This window comes from Ambystoma mexicanum, chromosome 7p, assembly GCF_040938575.1.
Source record: "Ambystoma mexicanum isolate Mex_15411 chromosome 7p, UKY_AmexF1_1, whole genome shotgun sequence".
Taxonomy (NCBI): domain Eukaryota; kingdom Metazoa; phylum Chordata; class Amphibia; order Caudata; family Ambystomatidae; genus Ambystoma; species Ambystoma mexicanum.
Window position 1 is genome coordinate 296676028 of NC_090939.1, and position 21947 is coordinate 296697974.

The following is a 21947-nucleotide window of genomic DNA, read 5'->3' on the forward strand; positions in this document are numbered from 1 at the left end:
GGGTTTCCCCCTGAATGGTCCCACGAAGACCCCGGAATTGAGATGAAGTCTTCCCCTAGGTACCAACAGCCGGTACCAAAACTAGTACCTCACCTGAAGGTACAGTCCCCCTCTTATCGATGTCGGCCTCCCTCCTGTTCTGAACGAAGTTGTCGGTACCGGTCCCACCTGTGACCTGGAGAGAAGACTAGTCTGCAGAGACCTCGGGTGAATCCCACAGCAAAAGACACAGGTACTCATCGGGTGGGGTTTACCCTAACAGCGGACGCAGGCATGATGGGGATCAGTCGCAGAGAAATGCTTCCGGGAATAGATGCACTGCATAAATACTGTTGCATATGGCATGCATAGAGCGAGGCACCACGAATTCAAGACAATAAACTGAAGAACCAATCACTAAGAATAAAAGATCGACAGCAAAAAGAAACGGCCCGAAAAGGGAGTCACACCGCCCAGTAGGTGGAAAAACAGGAACTGGGTGTGGGACGTTGGTGACGTAGGGGGTAAGGTGTGGGCCCGGCGCGATGACGGACGCATGTGTAATGTAGGCCCACCCCTTCAAAGTTCTTAAAGGGACCGCTATCTTTTCCAGCCAGCTTTTCCGGCCTGCCTGTGGATGCAGGCGTTCCCAACCAGTTGTGAAGGAGGGAGAGCCAGGAGGACAGAGAAATATAAAGTTCCCATCAACAGAGTAAAATAATGAGTGATTGTGGTAAAAGGTTCCCACTCACTCAGAACTGACACAAAAATCCAGTAGTCCAGCAAAAAGTGCTGGGGGGCTCACATATCGAGGATATTGTGCATACAAAATCAAAATCTACCTAAAATTCGGTAAAATAAATAAAAAGGTGCAAAGAAGTGGACCACAAGTGTGAAACAAAAGTACCTCTGACAAAAGCCTGTCCTGCTTCACTGTAAATGGGAAAAATGTCCATACAGTCAAAAATAGAGGGGAAACCAGGTTTCACTGCACTACTCTCCTTAGGAAATGTAGTTGTGCAATACCATAGATTCAAACAGGGGACAAGTTCCCACTGGATTGGTAGCATTAAGGAATCTCCATTACACCCAAAACAAAATGAGTTAAGGCAGGAGTGAGGCTAAAAAACATCCACTCCCGAAAAAACAGGAAAGGTCACAAAACAGTGAGCAGAAATGCTGCGGCTCCCAATAAATGATGGGGAAAGCTGCAACATGAAAACTCTTACCCAACACGCCATAAGTCATGAATGGCAACAGAGGAACCTATTTAAACAAGAGCTCACAATCTTAAAATCTTGTAGGGAATAGTAGAGACAAGAATCACAAGGAAGCAAGTCCCAAATAAACAAGTTGCCCCGGTGGAAATCACACATTCCAAGCATTAAACATTCTTACACAAGAGCATCAACTACTGAATTCAAGATTTCACAAAGAAAAGGTGGTGATGGGGGGAGGGGAAGGTTGTAGGCGGTTGCATATAATGCGCACTGATGAGGTACTCGGCACCTTATTTTAGTGCTGTGTACAGCAACAAATGACTAGGGACACAATGTCAGCTTGAAGAAAAAATGGCATCAAAAAGGTGGGATCAGTGTAGATAAGGCGGCCAAGAAAAGACCCAAGAAACACCAGCAAACAAACTATTTTTGAAATAATCGTACAGTAAATTAGTTTTAAGATGCTTTGGTCGGAATCAGGATAGGAAACAATAGATTAATGTTAGCCTTTGCCATGACCTAAACTCAGCAAACCAGAGCAGCTGACTGATTGTTTCCATCACTTTCACACAAGTTTGTCGTTGCATGGTACTTTAACACTATTTTGCAGATTTTGCCTACCCTTATTTCCACACACCCTGGCCCCCCCACAATTATCTTTTTGCTATTACTGAAGATGACGTCTCCCCATTTGCATGCGAGTGCTCTTTTCATGCAAATGTTTTAGGTTAATTGAATTGAAGTCTGTTCTGCCAGTGACAGCATCAACACTTCAGCATCTTTCATAAAAACAAACACTGTCCTTCATCAGTCTTCAAATGTTAAAGCAGTTTGAATAGTGATCTACTTACAGTTCTGCATTCCTCACACAAAACTGTGCTACTTAGTTCACCACCAAATATTCTATCCACAAAGTTTGGGATTGCTCTTTTCTTTTCATATTCTGAAAGTAACACACACACAAAAAAAGAACAATTTGAAGTATCTAGACATTCACAGGTTGCACAACATGAACAAATGAACATTAGTTGAATAAATAGCTAACAAAGATAATATTACATCATTCAGTAAAACACACAGCAACGCATACTTTGAAATGACAAGCTAAAATGTGATCTCATTCAGGATGTGGCAGAGGGCCGAGAGGATCGTAATTGACTGGAGGAGACCTTGTCTCCGGGAGTACATTACGATCTGTGGGGTTTTCTTGTATTCCATCTACGGAGCTGGGTAGCGGAAAATAAAAAGACCATTTCTGCACCATCCGCTCGGTTCATGATATACGCAAGCATCTCCTCACGCATTATCTTTTAAAGTAGGAAGAATCTGCATGGAATTGCGCTAGTTTTAGCACCCAGTGATTTATTATAGACTTTAGTGCATAAAATCACCTTTGCTCAATCTATGCATAGAAAATGTTGGCGCAACAGTAACCACACTGGTGGTTACATCGTTTCCATCTAGCTCTGGGGTGAACTAGTAACAATTGAAGCCCAGGTACTGCATTTCTGATTGTAGTGTCTTTGGGCCGTTTCCTTCTGGCCACCTTTTTAGTCCTAGTAATGAGCTCTCATATTGGGAGGAGTCCTGGAGAGCAGTGGAATCAAAGTACTTGCTTTGTTGGTGTACATTAAAGTATTTATTTGACGACGTTGTTACCATCAGCAGGAACTTAGAGCCCTCACATCTGTCTGTCGTGTTTTACCACAATGCAATACTTAATAAATGTATACATATTTTTACAATACATTATGCATGGCGTACTTCTGGATTTATGTGTATAGGACGAATTGTACCTTGGTACCAGCCGGACGCCTCACTGCTCTGCTATGTTACCCAATGTGAGAGTGTTGGATTAACTGGAAGGACACTCAGTTTTTGCACTCAGGATAGGTCTCCTCATATCCCTCACCATAGGGCTTTGGAAAAACCTCCCACAAACATGCAGGTAAGAACACTTTATAATAAGGAACAGTCTTTTAGCGTTATAAAATCATTACCATATCAGTTAAGAGTCACTGTGTATGTTCAAAGTCCTGTACATACCCCGAATAACGGACTTGGCACTCTGTATCCTGGAGGTGCCTTCGGATCAGAATTTGCTCAACTGAAGGCAGGGGCAAACGAGATGCACAAAGCCTGTGGGGGTGGGACGGGACAGGGGACATCTTGACAACTTTATTACAGACAACCCAACCAAATTCAAACTGCGGAAGGGCAGAGTGCCAATCTTTAAAGTCCTTTAAACATATGTGTGTTCTTAGATTTATCTTTAAAAAAACAAGATTTTATGGCAGTTTTAAAAACAGTCACACCTCAAATAAGTTGTACGTATCTCAAATAAAGCACAGTATTTAAAGTTCCTTATAAACACATTTTCATCAAACCAGTGTTAGAAATAAAAAGTGTGCACTGCTAAAACTAACCTTCAAATATTTGAGATTTTACAACAGGGAATATAAGGAAACAAAGTTCACTTAATCCTTGTACAGCTCTCAATGTATTTGTTGTGAGGAGGCTTTGAGATTGTTCAATTTTCTTTTAACCCCTTCAGTGCCAAGGGCGAGATATCTCGTCCTTGGAATTGCATGTGCAGTGCCAAGGACGAGATAGCTCGTCCAAAGCAGGGATCGATCAAAACTGTAATCCAACCCCCGGGCTATGTGAGGGGGAGGTCCTCCCTCACTGCCAGGGGGCTGGATTACCTTCGGTTTCACATCGGCGTGCGTAAAGCATGTCGGCGTGAAACCGAAAGTAATATCACTGCTGCTGCGGTGAAGAAAGAAGCAGTGTTGCCAGGTCTGCTTATTATAAGCGACTTTGGGCTTGTTTTTGCCCAAAGTCGCTTATAATATTTGGAGGTCGCTTGTCGCGGTTTTTGTCCGCTTGTTGGCCATCTGTGCGCGTGTAATTGGGCTCGTTTATATTGCAGTTAAGCCCATTACAGGTCGCACAGAGCGTCCTGCACTGGGCTGCTGGCAGCACTTTACAGCAACTGACAGCAATTGCTTCTTTGTCTTGCTCTCGGGTGCGCCCTGTATTTTGCATATGCTTAGGTGTTGGGCACTGATGGGATTGTTACTTGCCCACCAGGTGGCCCATCAATGCCTAAACATATGCAAAAAGAAAGCGCACTTTAAGTTTTGTCATTCAGACAGACACATCGACATGTAAAGAAGGGGATTGTTTTAGTTTAGCAAGCGTCACTTTATAGCAATATTATCTTGGTGATATCCCTAGTGCTGACGCATTATCTACTAAAATCCTTTATTTTTTTAAAAACTTTTTTTGCAAAACTGGGTTAGAGGATTATTGGAATCTATATACAACATTTTAGCAGCGAGATGTATTCAGGAAGGCATTGTTTCTTTTCAGCTTCCAATTGCCCATGTTACAATGTATTTCAGGCCCGTATTATTTTGCAATCTGGGTCTTCTAGTCACCATGCAATAAAATATTGTCGTTCTAACATACTATGTCGGTGTTCTGTCTATGTATGTTTTCCTTGTTGTGTTATGTTTTTTACTTTTGAGACCTTTACACAACTTTTTAGGTGCACGCATGTTTTTTCAGCTTATTTGGATGAGAATCCGCTTGTTTTGAGCTTGTTTTGGAAAAGCATTCAGCTTATTTTTTCCTTCCGACCTGGCAACACTGGAAAGAAGGTGAGTGCCCTTTTGTCAGCCTCGATCTCCGGCTGTATTTCAAGAGATTCTCCCCTTTCCAACGATACCCATAGTGTGGCATTGCTGCTCACGGATCGGGCGCAAGGCGCGCGATCCGTGGGCAGCAATGTCACTGGATCAATCGAGATCCGTTTGTGACGCGGGGGGAGGGGGGCTGCTTACTAGGTAAGCGGCCCCCTTCCCCCCGTGGCCCCTGGGGCCACAGCGCTGGAGACCCCTGGGGGGCAGATGATCACTGCCCCAGGGGTAAAAAATAAAAAAAAATAAAATATATATATATATAAAAAAGTCGAGGGACGGGGGGAGGTGGGAAGAGGGTTTGGGGCCCTGGGGCCCACTAGCCACCAGGGATATTGGCGAATGTGGTGTCGTTGGAATCGGGAAATACTTCCCTTTCCAACGACACCATATATCTGAGGCAATGCTGGTCACGGATCAGCGCAGATCCATGACCAGCAACCCACTAGATCACGAGGGATACGTTTGTGACGTGGGGGGGCTGCTTACAGTAAGGAACCCTCTCCCTCCCTGGCCCCCAAAGCATGGGGGCACATATGTGCATAACCCTGGGGGCAGATGACTGATCATCTGCCCCCAGGGAAGGGGGCAAAACAAAAACAAAAAAAAAATGAAAATAAAAAGGGAATTTTGGGTAGGATCGGGGGGGCCACTAGCCACCAGGGATATATTTCACAGAAATGGGGGGAGGCCGTCTCCCCCTCACCACAAGGGGAAATGGGGGCACCCCTTGTAGCCCTCCTTGGGGGCAGATATCTGCTCCTAGGAAGGGGCATTGCCCCCAAGGAGGGCTGCATGAGATACCCCCCTGCATTTGGTGTGGGGGGGGTAGAGTCACCCCCCAGTACATTAGAAAATTACCTGGCGGTTTAGGGTTCCCCTCAGCCCGCCCTAAAGTGTAGTGTACCTTTTCAATTTTTTTCTTTGTTTACGAAACTTGCCTTGGCGCAGAGGGGCACATTGGTGTGCCAATCCGGCGCCGGGGTGCCCAAACCTTACTGCCCCACCCACTGGGGGGCCTGTCCCACCATTTTTAGGGGCCCTCTCCCCCCCACCCCAAATGGAGGGGGGGGGTGTACCCCAAGCAGCCGTTTGTATGAGGCCCAGGGAGGCCCGCATAATAATAAAATAACGCTAGCACCTAGAAATCAAGGAACAGAATACACAGAGGATTCGGATAAATTAAACAGTTACTAGTGTACTTTCAGGATTACTTATGGGGTGGAACAAAGGCAAGGTATCAAAATGGGGTACGCTATGTTTTGCTATGGGATGGGGTGATACTCACAATCAACACTTAGGTTTGGTATTTGGGACAGCCAACCGGGTTTCTGGACTCAAAGCATCTGGTCACGGCACATCAGTGGGATCTCCTAGAGGGTGACAGCTGGTAACCGGGGCCAGGTCTCAATGGATAGCGAGGTGCATCAGCTGGATAAAACAGGTGACGGGGGGGGGGGGGCGTGGCTTGGCGCCATGGTGAACGGTCAGGTCCGGTGAGAGCTCCCGGCCTCAACCGAGTGTTACCTAAAATGCCCCAGTAAATTGTAAGTTTAGGCGAAGGAAATAGACACCCTGCAGAGCCTGGAGGCTCGGGCTGCTCATGCCTTAATTTGGCGGTTCGGAGTGACGGGGGGGATCGAGCTGAGACAGTCTTCTCCCAGTGGGGGATTCCGACGTGCGCGGTGAGCCAAGATGGCGGACGGCGGATTGACATAAGGAAGGCCCCTCCGACGTCCGAGTGGAGCGGGAACTGAGGGAGCCACCCTCTCCGAAGCGCACAACAATTGATCTGCCTTGATGAGACTGATTGGCAACACCGCCAGTACCCCCTGATTGTGGAAGCAGGGGCTGATCCCGGCCCAACGAGCATCGGTTTTGGATCCACCCCTCTGCCGGCAGTTTCCGAGAGTGAGGGTGTGAGTCCTGCTGAGCCCCGCGACTATCCACAGCCGCTCACCTCTCGGGGGACTGTCGGGGGGAGCGGCGATGAGCGGGGGGCCTGTGCCAAGCTCCCTTGTCATCTGCTGAATCCTGAAGCGAGATGAAGCCTCCCCCTCTCCGAGAGAACCGCCGCCAAGGCGGACCCAGATCTCCCGCTCCCGCCACCCCTGAACAGTTGGGCACGCGCCCGCCCCTACCCTTCTGCAATTGTCGGCCGCCGCGAGGAACACCGGAGGGGCAGCGGGCAACTAGGGTGCCGGCGACACTCTACAACGTCCTCGGACGAACTCCGTGACCCTCTCCAGCAATCACCAGCGGAGGGCGCGGGACCCGGCCTTCCTCCGGGAGCTTGCCGGCACTTCTTCCGCCCCAAACCAGCAGCTACAGCGAAGTGTCCTCCGATGGGAGGGGGGGGAGCATATCAACAACGACCAGCGGTTCCGGCGGCACGGGCCTCACCCCTTGACGGAGCAACTCAGCAGGCGGGGAGTCCAGCCGCCCCCATCAAGCGCAGCCCTGAACAGTGGAAAAGAGGCTGAAGGTGCCCCCCCCCCCCTCGGCGGGAGTGAATCCCCCCCCACCTGACGGCCCGGCGATCTGCGAGGGCCCAGTCCGCCGGCTTCCCGGGGGTGCGGATCCTGGAGACTGCTCCTGGGGGGAAGGTAAGGCGGCACCTACCGCAAACTGTGGGAGTTTCCTGGCCCCTCAGGCCTATCCTCGCGCCCCAGGGCCCAGTGGGGTGACCAAGCCAGCCGCACAGACGCGGTCCCTCCGGGGAGCGGACCTGGGACTTGAATTGGCGGCGGAGGCCGCGCCTGGTCCCTAGTATCAGCGCTCCCCCCCCCCCCGGGAGACACCAATAGGCCAGGAGAGCAACCGACGGTCCGGAGTCACTTCACCCGAACTTTGAGATCTGAAAAGAACTGAGTAGCCCCCTATGCAACGAAGTCTCCAGCAAAGACTCCACAGCGGCCCGTCTGGCCTGTAGAAAGGGTGAAAGGGGGCCCTAAGAGGGGACCAGGCGCTCTATAACAGACATTCTACCCCTGGGCGGGTCGGGCCCCGGCGTAGTCCACAAGAAGTAATGTCCAGAAATCTGAAAGTAACCAAACAGACAGACATTGCGACACTGCTGTCCACTAACATGGGAGAAAAGAACAAGAAAGGAGAACGCAGTGACGTGGTGGGGGCCACTCAAGAACCCAACGGGGGTCTGCAGTCCAAGCGGTGACCAAAGCCGACCTACAGGAGCTCCTCTCTGCCATAACCAAGGAATACCAGAAAGGGACAGAGGAACTGAGACAGAATTGCGTCCCTGGATAGGCGAGTGGGCGAGATTGAAACCAGAACAACAGAAATAGAAACCACCCTGTGCGAACAGAACTATGAGATCGGGGAGGGGGCTGATAGACTCTCCGCTCTGGAGGCCAGATGTGAGTCCCTCGAGAGCAAACAAGAAGAGGCTGAAAATAGGTCCAGACGCAACAATATTCGCTTGAGGGGAATCCCGAGTTCGGTCTCCGACGAGGAGCTCAATTCCTATGTCAACGACTTATTTCGCTTCATCATAATGCTCCCAGATGGAGCTCCTTTGGAACTGGACAGGGTCCACAGAGTTAGAGCCAGACAAAATGCAAATGTTGCGCCGGATGTCTTAGCAAGAATCCACTTCTATAAAGTAAAGGAAGAAATTATGCAGGAAGCCAGAAGTTCTGCCCGAATTCTCTTCCGGGATGCCGAAATATTCCTATACCAGGACCTAGCTGCGACCACCCTCGCGAAAAGAAAGGCCCTTAAGCCACTAGCCGAGTGGCTGCGTGAATGGAAAACAACATACCGCTGGGGCTTTCCCACCTCTTTACTCTTCACCTGGGAGGGTAGGTCTTGGTCTACCCCTTCCCCCAAAGAAGCCGAGAGGTTCATGAATCCGGAAAGTGAAGAGGGGGCCCTCCCTGAAGTTGCCGAGGCCCCCGGAAGAACCCGTGGGGAATCCACCAGAGCCTGGACTAAGGTGCCTAGCCGCCGTAGACCCCGTGGCCCTGCGGGCAAGCCCAAAAGGGACAACAACCGCTGAAGGGGCAGCCTAGCACATTGAAAACACAAGCTCCCCCCTGGCCGAGCTTTCTGCTCCCCCGCTGGGTAGGGCCGAGCTACCTCAAGATGCCTTTATCACTCAAATCAGTTAAGCTTATTCTGAACATTTACTGGCCAAAGGAAGAGGCAAAGTTTGCCTCCATGCTGAGTTTACACACCGGTCCGGCGGTATGCCCCGTTGGTTGAAGGCTGGCCCGGAAACCTGGTTATGGTTGGATGGGTGGGGGGTGGGGAGACGGGGGGGGAACGAGGTGCAGAGGAAAGCATCATAAAGATGGAAGGACGGAGAATTTCGTAACGCAAAAACAACGAACAAGAGAGCTTCAAGGAACAATCTGAACCTATCTACGTGAAATCCAAAAGATGGGTTCGCTAGACAAAACCCTAACTATTACAACCTGGAACGTGCAGGGGCTTAATGCACCTAGAAAGCAGAAAGCAGTGGAACACAAACTAGACAAACTAGCAGCCGACATTGTCTGCATTCAGGAAACCCACCTCATTGCGGACGACGAAAGCCGACTAAGGTTTTGGCGCTACCCGAAACGCTACTTTGCTTCAGCCACACAGAAAAAGAGGCGTAGCTATCCTACTAAAAAGAGACCTCCCACTAACACAGATCACCATCAAAAGCGACCCCGAGGGCAGATTTCTACTTTTGAAAGGCCTCCTAGTTGAGCTACCGATCACCTTGGTGGCCATTTATGCGCCAAACAAAGAACAAGACCAATTCCTTCACAACCTTCTTCCAACCATCACGTCCTTCGCAGCGGGCTGCTTAATAATTGGAGGGGACTTCAATCTCCCCCCGGATCCGACGATGGATAAGTCGCTTCCAGCCTCAAGGGAGGACTTCTGCAAATCCCTCGCCCTGGCGAAATTCTTGCGGGAAACCGAGACAATAGACATATGGAGATTCCACAACCAAGGAGAAAGGGACTACACCTTCTTTTCGCACGTGCATAAAGGCTACTCACGGATCGACCTCTTGCTTGCCACGAACAACTTGGCCCCCTGCGTGGCGAAGGTTCAAATCGGACCAATTGCAATATCGGACCATGCTCCAGTCACGATGGTGGTGTCTATCCACGGGGCCCCGGAACCTAACCAGCGGCAATGGAAACTGCAAGATTACATCCTTACCGATATAACGGCTAGCTCGGATCTCACTGAGGCGATTCGGAATTACTTCTCCGAGAACACAACCCCCGACTCCTCAACAGCAATAGTGTGGGATGCCATGAAACCGGTGATTCGAGGGGTCGCAGAGGATCTGACAGCCAGACTCAAGGCCCAAAACCTACTGAAGCAACAAAAGCTCGAGCAAAGACTCACAGCCTTGGAAAACAAACTCAAGGCCTGTTACAGGAAAACAACGCACCAAGATCTTAAAAGAACTAAAAGAGAGCTCGAGATCCACCTAGCGGACCGGGCCGCTAAAGCATTAACTTATACCAAACAATACTATTACCTGAACAGTAACAAAGCGAACAGGCTCCTAGCACACAAACTGTAAAAGCTTCAGACCAGGAACCACATCCAATCCCTGCAGGACAGGAACGGCTCCTTACACCACCTGGACCCCGAAAAACTCAAATTAATGGTGCAACACCACGAAAAAATCATGGCAGGGCCCCCGACAGCCACTTCAGCCATCACCCAATTCTTGACCTTAACGCCAAAGAAACAGCCACCTCCATCCCTAGCGGACTTAGAGGGCCCTATCTCAGAGGAGGAAGTTAGCGAAACGATCCGCCACCTGAAGAACACAACACCTGGGTTATTGGCAAAATTTTACAAAAAATTTGCTCACCTGCTAGCCCCACAGTTGGCAAATCTATTCAATTCATTCCTGTCCACTGGTTCCACGTCCCCTTCTATGAACGAGTCAATAACAGTGCTGATCCCTAAACCAGGAAAAGACCGAACACAATGTGCATCCTACAGGCCCATAACGCTCCTAAACAACAATGCGAAAATATTTGCAAAAATTTTAGCAAACCGGCTGTCCCCCTTCCTCCCAGAGCTCATCCACCCGGACCAGACAAGATTCATCCCGGGCCGGGGTACCCAAGACAACATCCGCAGAACCCATCAACATCATTGAATCAGCGAACAGACTGGGCACAAAGCTGGCAGTTCTCTCCTTAAACGCGCACAAAGCTTTCGACATGCTCGACTGGGGTTATGTTGGGAACATTCTAGAGCACTTTGGCTTTGGCCCGAATTTCACAAAGTGGGTCCTGGCCATCTACCAAAGACCCTCTACAAATCTTCGCCTCAACGGGGCCAAATCCAGTAGACTAAACATAACTAGAGGCACGAGACAGGGATGTCCTCTCTCCCCACTTATATTTGCCCTATCTATGGAACCATTCGCTGAAAGGGTCCGCCGAAATGCATCGATATCCGGCCTAACGTTTAAAAAAGAATCCTACAAAATTGCGCTATACGCGGACGATGTGCTCCTCACACTCACTAGACCAGAAGAGTCAAGAGCCCTATGGCAAACGCTCGAAGAATTCCGAGTAGCATCGGGATTCACAATAAACATCACCAAATCCGTCGCACTGGGCATAAACAACCCAAGAAAGACGAAAGCTCATCTCGAAGAGGAGTTCCAAATCCCCTGGGCAGGAAGCAGCTTCAACTATCTAGGGGTGCATATACCCAATAAAACTGAGAAGCTGTATAAGACCAACTTCCCGGCATTCTTCAGAGATCTGAGAAATGACCAACTGCTGGAAAAAACAAGAAATCTCCTGGTTCGGCCGAACTACTGCGATAAACATGAACCTCACGCCACGGTTGCTATACTATGCCCAAGCCCTGCCGGTGTCGATCCGGGAAAAGGCCCTGCAAAAACTGCAAGGAGAGGTGCTGAATCTAGTCTGGGAAGGAAAGAAATCTCGTATCCCAAAACGAATCATGCTCCGAAGTACTGCCCTGGGCGGCCTAGGGGTCCCAGATGTGTCAAGGTACTGCCTCGCGGCCCAACTGGCCCCGGCCTTTGCCTGGAAGCTTCCAACCAACCGACCCCGGTGGCTAAAACTGGAGGAAGATTGGTGCCAGAATCCACTAGAATCCTTGCCCCACTCCAGGGAGCCCAAAGGGGCCCGGGACCTGGGCCCCCTACCAGCAACAAGAAACACAGTCGCCAGCTGGAAAGCGGCTGCACGCCGGTGGAAATGCAGGAGCACAATGGGTCCACTCACGCCAATTTGGAACAATCCTGACTTCTCCCCCGGAATTACACCAAATCAGTTCACGGAGTGGCGAGCCGGCGGCTTAGAAACTATCTCCGATTTCTTCGAGAACGGCCTCCCCTTGAACTTCGAAGAGTGTAAAGCAAAGTTCAAGATCCAGGAAACAGAAAGGTTCCGCTATTCCCAGCTGAGGCACTGGCTATCGCACCCTCAGGTCAGGAAACTAGGCAGCAGGGAGCTAACGGCATTGGAACACACCCTCTCGACAACCCCCCCCCCCCCCAGGGGAAAATATCCGCCCTGTACAAAATACTAGATAGAACAGATCCCACAAAAAAAAGAGCCACATATGGTGAAATGGGAAGAGGACATCGGGAGACCAATTGAACTGGAGGAATAGCAACACATCTGGTCCCGTGCACTGAAAAGCTCAAAATGTGTGACGAACAAAGAAAGTGCGTTTAAAGTTTGCTACAGATGGTACAGAACCCCGACAATCCTTAACAAATGTAACCCGGCTATCCCAGCGCAATGCTGGAGGGGATGCCCGGACCGCAGAACCCTATTCCACCTCTTCTGGTCATGCCCTAAAGCCACCCTATTTTGGAAAAACATCCTGGAACAAATTAAAACAATCACCGGACTCAACATCCCCTGGGATCCAGGCTAACCGGCAATCTGGCGGACCTATGCTCCCATCTCCTGACAGCCGCCAAAATTACCATCGCCAGACTCTGGAAAAACCCGGAGGGTCCGTCCGCACAGATGTGGTGGTCCAAATGCTGGGAAATCGTCGCAGCGGAGAAAGTCTCAGCCATCAGGTCAGGCAATAAACCCAAATTTGAACGCACATGGGTGCCCTTTCTGGACTATGGGCAGCAATTCCCTGGGGTGGCGAGGCAGCCACCTAACTTACGCTGGATGGAAACCCAAGACTGAAAAAGAACGCACAACCCCAAGCCGGACAGGCAGCTGAGTTCCTCCAGTCCTCTGAAGTGCCACGAACGATCAATCGATTTCCCCCGACTTGGAAGATCCGGTGGTAAATTACCCTGCCGAAATCTAGTGAAAGTGTCACCTCGAACCCTTGAAATTGTCTCCTTGTCGAAATAGACAGTAATCTGTTCTTATGTGAAAACAGCTCCTTGTGAAAACTGCTCCTTGTCCCTTGCTCCCCTCCCTCTTCCCCCCCACCCTGTTGTAGTTATTACTTTTATTATTGAAGAGAACACAAGACTAGCTAAGACTAAAGCACGCAAAGTACTGTTCTCCGAATTAGATGTTCTAACAAGCTGGCAAACATGTAATAATCTTAACTTCTGCCTGACTTGTTATGTTTAAAACAATAAAAATAAGTTTGGAAAAAAAACAGGTGACGGGGCAGGCAGGCAGCACTGGATAATCCCAATGAGGGTTCTGCCACCTTTCCCCTGAATTAGTGGGATTTTGTTATGATATGATATATGGCATTTGTAACGCGCCTATACACAAGTGTTCAAGGCGCGACGAGGCAGGGAGGGGGGAACAAGGGGAAGACAGACAACGATCCTAATAGGCCAGGTGTCATTCATTCAGGGGTTTAGCTCTGATGGGTGGTTCTGCCTGGACAGGAGGGCCTGGACCAACTATCCCTTTCCTGGCAGTGGAGTCTGGAATCTTGCAGGGTGAATCTGGAATGTCTGGATCTCGGGATGCGCAGGAGCTTGAAAATTCAGAAGAGTGTGTCCTTTGTCTCGGAGTCTCCCCCTTTTATAAGGCGGATTACATCACAGGATTTACCATAGGGGCTGGCCTTTGGCTTGACATGCCTCTAACAACTGGATTGGTCAGGGTTTACTGTTACTGCCTTCCTGTCAACCGGCTGGGCTTCAAGGACATGACATCAGTTTTATGGTGCAAGTTTAAATTGCCCATGCCCTCCCACAGTCATTTTTGCCAAAAATAAGTTATGAAATAAATTGCACATTTTTACAGTTGTGGCATTTTTGAAAACCACATAGGCAAATGACATTTCATGCAGAGCATGGCATTTCGACTCCCAAGTCTGTACTTTGTCATTTTGCCCTTCTAATAATCTTTCACACTTTTCAGTGGGAAATATTTCACCTAAAATTCTACAATGTTATATATGGGTACCTATTATCACAGAGCATGTTTGCATAAAGTTTTCATGTTGCACCCTGTACACTCTCCCCATGATTTCCATTTTTCTGCTGTTTGTGTTCCCTACATACTAGGGACAGCCACAATGTCTTGTTTTAATGACACAACAATTACATTTAAACTGTTAAACTTTCACATTACTACGTTGTCCGGTTGCAGGAATAAACGCCTTAAATTTTATTAAATAAAATAGTGTTTTTCCCCAGATGGGCTGGCTTTTGTCTTCCAATTAAGGACATTTCCTTCTAACCACAGCCAACTTTCAGCCCTAGTCCTGTGTTGCCATGGAGTTGCCGTTGTAGCTCCCCAGTTTGAGTTTGAGGGAAGGTGCTGCTAAAAAAGTCACACCTATGTGGCCCAGAAATCCATTCTGTCAGGCTGGAGCACAGTCACAGAGTCTGACAAGGGTGTGAGATCCACCACCATTGTATATTCATATGCCTCGGGGCTGGTCCACTGGAAGGCATGCAGATCAGGACAGGTCCCAGGAAGAAAATGTCCTTTGAAGCCAGGCCAGGAAAAACCTGTTGTGTGGCTTCAGCACAGTAAATGCATTAATCTATTATTTCTTTTGGAACCAGAAAGAAAATCTGTTGGAATTAAATATCCCATGTACGTGTTTACAAACAAAACCCCCCCTCACATTTGTAGGCAAGGATAGTGCCTTAATTCAACATTTCACTTTTAAACAGCATTTTCTTGTTTGCCAAAAGCACATTTTACATGTGGGTTAACTCTCTTGCAGCTGCAGCTGCAGCTTTTCCTCATATCTTTATTCTGAGCATTTCCATGGCCATAGTTAATTTCTACCATCCAGGAATCTGTTTCACACAAGGATCCTTTGAAACTGACATGCTAAGAGAGAGAAAGCTATTTATGAAGAATTTAGCTGTGATATTTTGTTGCAAAGTAAAGTGTTTTTCTTCGTAGAGCATGGAGTGAAGTTATTTCACAGATCTTGTCGGGCACAGTCTGTCATTCAGTGAGAAATGCCCCCTTTTGTTGGAGCTGAATATGACTATGAATGGACCTAGCTCGGTCTCACTGGATCAGAACTGTGTACTGTTGAACAGATGAAAAAGGGCATCAAGATGCAGTCAAGGCAGAATATTTCCTTTAGTGAAAGGTTTTGGGCTGGCAGCCTAGCAGCGCTACCTTTGAATTATTTTCTTTTTGGTGCAAATGAACTTTTCTCTGGAGCCAATGAAGAAAATACAGGCAACAATTCTCGGGGTATTTGGTGTTTCATCTCGCCCCATGTGTGGCTGGTAAGACAGCGCAGCCATTGTTTTGGTGACTGCAAAACGCAGTTTTAAGGCAAAGCGATAGTGCTCAACAGCGCCAGCGCAGCCATTCTGCTGGTGACTGCTGAGATGTGGTTTGATGATGTAGGCAAGTTCTGCTGGGCGCTAGATGTATCCCACAATACGCAGCCAACCGATTAACTATAACCAGTGGTCGTAATCGATTGCAGTGGACTCCGGACCCTCTCCATGATCTTCATCATTGTATAAAATCTTCCACTGAGAATAAAACCCCAGAAATTCCAGCAGATGGACTTTACGTATCAGCTCTTCAACTCTTTACGAGGTACAAACAAGAATAAACCAATGTTCAAACACAAACACCAATTTGATTTAGAGCTCAAGCAGCAAAAAACTCTTCTTCGCAGAGTCATAATACATGTTAGAACACAAAAGCCATTGGACCAACAAATAAGTCAAAAAGCTAAAGCTAAAATATAAAAACTGGATAAGATCTAGGAAATCTCATTACAGAAGCGATGCTGCGAGCACTCGCCTCTAAAAACTCAGGAGCAATATGGCAATTGCTCAACAGGGTCACACTGATTTGCCAACTATCGCTGCAAATGAACACGGTTCCTGAGTAGATCTGGATTGACCATTTTATTGAACTTTATTCCTGAAATGATCAGGATCTAGCTAAAATTAGTGGCTTCTCACAACCCAGATTATCCATGAATTTTGACTTGGATGATATAATATTCTACATATCCAAACGGAGTCATTCGAGATCCCCGGGCCCTGATGGTTTTACAAGTGAAGTACTTAAGGCCAACCCTGAGTTATGGGCCATAATATTACCTCTAATTTTCCAGGAAGCGATGGACTCGCAACAAATACCAGCATCTTGGCGTAAGTCGGTAATAGTGCCCATTTCTAAAAAGGACAATCGCCAGCTTCCCAAGAGCTATAGACCCATAGCATTGCTCGATGACCCAAAGTCTTTTCAAGATTAATCCTGAGTGATCTTAATCAGTGGATCAGACGCAACAAGTTATTCGATCTACAAACGGGCTTCATCCCTGGGATCAGCGCGGCCATAAATTTAATCATAACAGCGATAGAGCAGAAAATTCCGAATTCTCAGCAATCTATTTACATGGCATATGTAGATTTTAAATCTGCCTTTGACTCTGTGAGTAGAGCTTTAATGTTGCTTTAACTATCTAGTGCTTCTTGTCCACCGACTCTTAACTTTAATTACTCAGTTACACACAGACACTTCCATTTGTGTCAGAATAACAATGGAAGGAAAACTCAGCTCTGATATTCACCTTCCGTGGATTAAAGCAGGGATGTGTTCTGGACTCCACCATCTTAAACTTCTTTATAGCTGACATGGGGAATATTCTTGCGACGATACCGTCTGATCCTCCCCGACTTGGTGAATCACCAATTGCTTGGCTTCTGTATGCAGATGACCTGGTTCTTATATCAAAGACACCTATAGGTCTCCACAAATTACTGACTGCTCTTGAAAAATGTGCTGTCTCAAATTTGCTTGAAATGAATGTGGAAAAGAAAGTTCTATGTTGTCACCCGAAAAAGTTGAGGAAGGCGCCAAACTTCAAATGGTTGGTTGAATGGAAGCACCATTGAAGTGGTAGATCAATACAAATATCTGGGGATTAATGTCAACAACTATGCTACAGATCAACCGTCCTTGATAGATCTACAAGCCAAAATTCGAACAGCTACATCACAGGCTTTAATAGTACAAGGAAATTATGGGAAATGTTCTTGTTCTACTACTATTACATTTTACATGCAAAAAACCACGCCAATTGTTTTGTATGGAGCAGAAACTAAACCTCCCAGAACCGAGCAGTTCTGGATCAAGATAAAAGGCCAGTATTTTAAAAAAGTTATGGGCCTTCCAAAAAGTCAACCTATGTGTATACTAAGGTTTAATCTGGATTTACCATCCTTATTTGCAATACACTCTTAGAAAACCTTAAGTTTTATACAGAAAACTCTGCATGGCAACTAATTCTGATCTACTCCTGGACAAAACATCCAGATACATGCTTAATTCTGAACAAGATTTTCCACGAAGATTGAGATCTCATGTGATCACTGTAATGGTTGCAGCTGAAATGAAGGTAGACTAGCTAATCTCAAATCCAACTAAAGCCCAATTCAAGCTATGGCGATTAGACTGGATAAGCACAATAGATCAGTGTAAGACCTATCGGGTCTTTAAAGACAACCCATTCATTGAGAAGAAATTCCGTACTACCGAACCATACTTACTCAAGTTTCCAAACCAAGAATCAGACATATATTACAAAATCGCCTGAATCTATGTCAGACGAAACAAATGCAAGCTCTGCACAAGCACATTTCTGAATGCGAGAACTACTGCCAATTTTGCTGCAATCAAGATCACCCAGAGACTCTACAGCATTTATTAACCAAATGTAAAGCTTTGTTAACTAGACGAATTCTATTGTTCAAGCCCCACTTTGAACATTTTAGCTGCTAACTGCACAAGAGCTATGGAACAAACTCTTTCACACTAACTTGCCGATGGTACAGGTGGCAATAGCACATTTTATAATCTATCTTGAACTTGAAAAGTGAGAGCTATCAGTGGGAATTTTAGAAATATTCGCAATTTTTGGAAATTAAAGAACTGATATTCTTGATATGATCTTACCTTTTTTCTCACCAAGTATTTATGTAATTTATAAAACGGTGTTGTATTATCTTGATCATTTCATGAAGTAATACTTTTTGTTTTAATTCCATCTCAATTGAATGTCATGTATATTTTATTAGTTCGATTTGTAAAGCATTTATGTAATTGCATTTATGTAATTGCATTTATAAAATAGTTTTTTTAAATCGAGCCAATGGCCACGAGAAAAGAGGTCAAGTGGGGCATTTAAGACTGGCCTTCGGAATATGCTCAAAAGGAGGGCCCCCATAGGTTTAGTAGGGACTACATTCAAGTCCCATCCGGGGGTTGGATTTGAAATCAGAGGATGTAATCTTTTGACCTCTTCCTTAAAGGCTTTACTGACAGGTACTTTCCACAATGATATTTTCTTTTGAGAGGTGGTGTAAGCAGAAAGAGCAGCTAGATGTATTCTTAGTGAATTAAAGACAAGTCCTGAATCTAGAAGGTAAAGGAAGCATAGAGCAATGTGAGAAAGAGGCCGTCAATAGGATTGATGTTATCTGATTGATTGTTTTTTTATAACACGCTTAATACCCAGAGGTTTCTAAGCACGGACCCGGGGATCGAACCTGTGGTGTTTCGTGTCGTCTTGCTTCCAAGGCGAGCACGTTGACTTGCCCCTGAGCTGTCCTCCCGAGACTGTTCTGTGATCTAAACCAAATGACAAAGCATTTCTACTTTTACATCTTGTCTGGACATGGACAATTCTCCACGGTTGCAAATAGATTGATATGTGGATGACCCAATTCTTTGAAGACATTACATAAATGTCAGCGTGCAACTGCCGTTCGTGCTCTATGGGAAGTTTTACTTTCTGCTGAGAACATCTGCTAGGAGATTTTTTTGCCTGGAACATGTTGGGACAGGAGTAACATGTGTTTCAGCGTCCAATTCCATATGTTTTGGGCTTTTCTGGACAGACCTAGCTGTAGTGCTATCCGTTAGGACTAGAACTGTATTCCGTTTTAACTGGTTTTGAAAGGCTTTTAGAGCTTTGAACATTGCCAGAAGCCAGGTTGATGTGCGCGTTCGCTAGTGTATGAGCCCATATGCTGTGCGCTGTATGATGGAAATAATGTACTCCCCAACCTGATCGGGAAGCGTCTGTGGTAAGAGTTTCCTCTATTGCTGGTGTGGTGAATTATTTCCCTTTCAGAAGGCTCTCACTTAACCAGCACTAGTCTGCGAGACAACCAGTAGATCGTCCCAATGACCACTTGTCCGAGACCATTGTCTTGCGAGCCACTCTTGCATCAAACATGTGTAGGCAGATGTGAGGCACTAGGTAGATGTAGGAAGCCATCATTCTGAGCAGGAGCATGGCCATGCATACGGTTATCTGACAACTGGCGATAAATTGTGGGATAACATGTGTTAGGGGAGTTTCCTTAAAGTCTACCTGGAGGTGAGACTATAGAACTATCCCTTGGTATACAGACCCCAACTCGTAGGAAAAGGCTTTACTACCCAAAGATTTGGCAGAATGGTAGAGCAGCCAGGCTTATCTTATGAGGAGAATGTGAGCCGTAGGGAAGTACAATAAACTCAGTCAATACATTAGCCCATAGACACTCTTACACACTGGAAGTTATAGTAAAATATAGGTTTATTTTATATACAACAGGCAAGGTAAGTAGAATAAGTTACTTATCAACTGGTAACATACTTTCGATTGGATGTTCCTCCAACGTATTCCACATCGTGGACATTACATGGTAAAGATGTAGAATACGTTGGAGGACACAATCCATTCGAAAATACTATTTTAGACTAACCAACACGAATAGAAAACATAAGCAACCCTTTTTACAGGTGAGACTGCTTCAACAGTAGTGGCTTGCGCCAGCAATGCGCACACTAAAATTACAGTAATGAAAGTTTCATTCATTTGTAAAGTCACTCAGACAAAGGTCTATTGGAAGGAAAAAGGGTTATTCAGCAGTACCAACAGCAATCTACTTCTTGGTAAAACTTTTCAATGATCCTAATGCTTTAGCAGTCCAAACCATATCTAGTCAAGAGTTCAAAGTTAGTTGAGGAGGGGTGCGAAGTCTTATGCAGCAGCAGAAAAGGTTAAGTTCCACAGGGTACTTTTGGTTACTTTAAATAGAAGGCTTTAGCGGAATGCAAAAGTTAGTAGGGACTGTGTAAACAGCTCACTATAGGAGCACAATGTGTTAAGCCTGGGCAATGGTATGGGTGACCACCCAAACACCTGGTATCGCACTATTCACACTGGAGCGACTATTCGGCTTGAGTACCTTGGTTGTATTTAAGAAAATACAGCTGGATTATTTCTGGTGCAGCAGCGATGCACCCGGGCTCCCGTTTCCTCAGTCTGGTGACGAAAGGAGAAACTCTGGAAGGGATGTCGCAGTAGCAGTCACAAGAAAGGCCCTCAGCAAAGAATGCTTCGATCTTCCACGGCGGTTTGCGGTTTTGGTGCCTTTTTATCAGGTCCAACAGTGAACGTTTACTGCCTGGTCAATCCGCCTTGATTCTGCAGCCCTGCACTCTGGTGAGGGGACTTTGAGGAGGGGGATCTTGCCTGTGGAGGGCCAAGTTGAGATCACCAAAGTTCTGGGAGGATTCGTGCACTGGAAGACAATACAGTGCAATTGGGTCTGAGGTCCCATGCTATTCATCGTTTGCAAGCCCTGCAAGATCACAGCTTGTCTAATGGCTAGCTGGTCCCACCAGCCAAAGAGAAGTTGACCTGGTCGGAGCTCCTCTGTCAATTAGAAAACAGGGTCAGGGCAGCAGTGGTCTCTTTGCGGCTACTTGAAGGGTCTGCTAGCATTTCTGGTCATCGTATCTTCTGTTCCAGTGGTTGAATTGACTTCTGCCTTAGGAACCTCCCCAGTTATCCCTTTATTAGGGTTTCCCATTGTGGGATGTATTGACCCACTAGGCTCTGCCCTGCGACATCACCGTGTGCTGCTTTCACCAGAACCAACAAAATGGCCGCAAAGAAGCCCTGTGTGCGCTAAAACCGTTGAGAATTGTGCAGTGAAACCGGAAAAATTGGTTGCTAATCTACTTTGCCTGTGTCAATGGTAGAACAGGAGACCACACTGCCAAAACCTGTCATTGAGCTGCCCACAGAGGGAAACAGAACTACCTGAAAGGGCAGTGCTTCATTGCCAGGAAAACCAGAAGTGCTCTAAAATCTGTTTTTCCTTGGCTGTTGAAATTGCAAAATAATGGTTCCCAAACATCAGAAAAGATCCAACATCCGTGCTGGGTGTTAACCATCACCTTATTTAAGGAATCCACATAAGCGCACTATGTCAGGAAAAGCAGAATCATCAGAGATCCACATTAAAAAGTGTGCTTGTTTGTGGAAAGCTGTCAGATATGGGTGCAGTACCGCTGGCCGCCTGTATCAAAGCTGTCATTTACTTACACTGGCAGTTTAAACTTGTGCATTAAAATCAAACTGTTGAAAAGAAGAGACTTGCCATCAAAAGCCATATAGGTTGCCACTATTTAATTTCTATGTTGAAAAAGACTGGAATTGGAGATATATTTGCCCGTTTTTAAAAGAAATTCAACAAAGAACAATGTAACAATTTAACTTAAAGTAACTTAAAGTAACTTGATTCAGCAAAACTTCAAAGAAGCTTCCCCCTCTGGGAGAAACACCACCC

At 46.7% G+C, this 21947-nt stretch overlaps 1 protein-coding gene across 2 annotated transcripts in view; it reads right to left on the minus strand.

Moving 5' to 3' along the window:
- The window catches only part of USP16 (ubiquitin specific peptidase 16), a 1134075-nt gene that overhangs the window by 693945 nt on the left and 418183 nt on the right, over positions 1–21947 (minus strand). For both annotated transcript variants that reach the window (XM_069636367.1, XM_069636368.1), the window contains exon 11: positions 2051–2142. In XM_069636367.1, coding sequence (XP_069492468.1) covers positions 2051–2142 — 92 coding nt within the window. The remainder of the gene's footprint in view (positions 1–2050; positions 2143–21947) is intronic.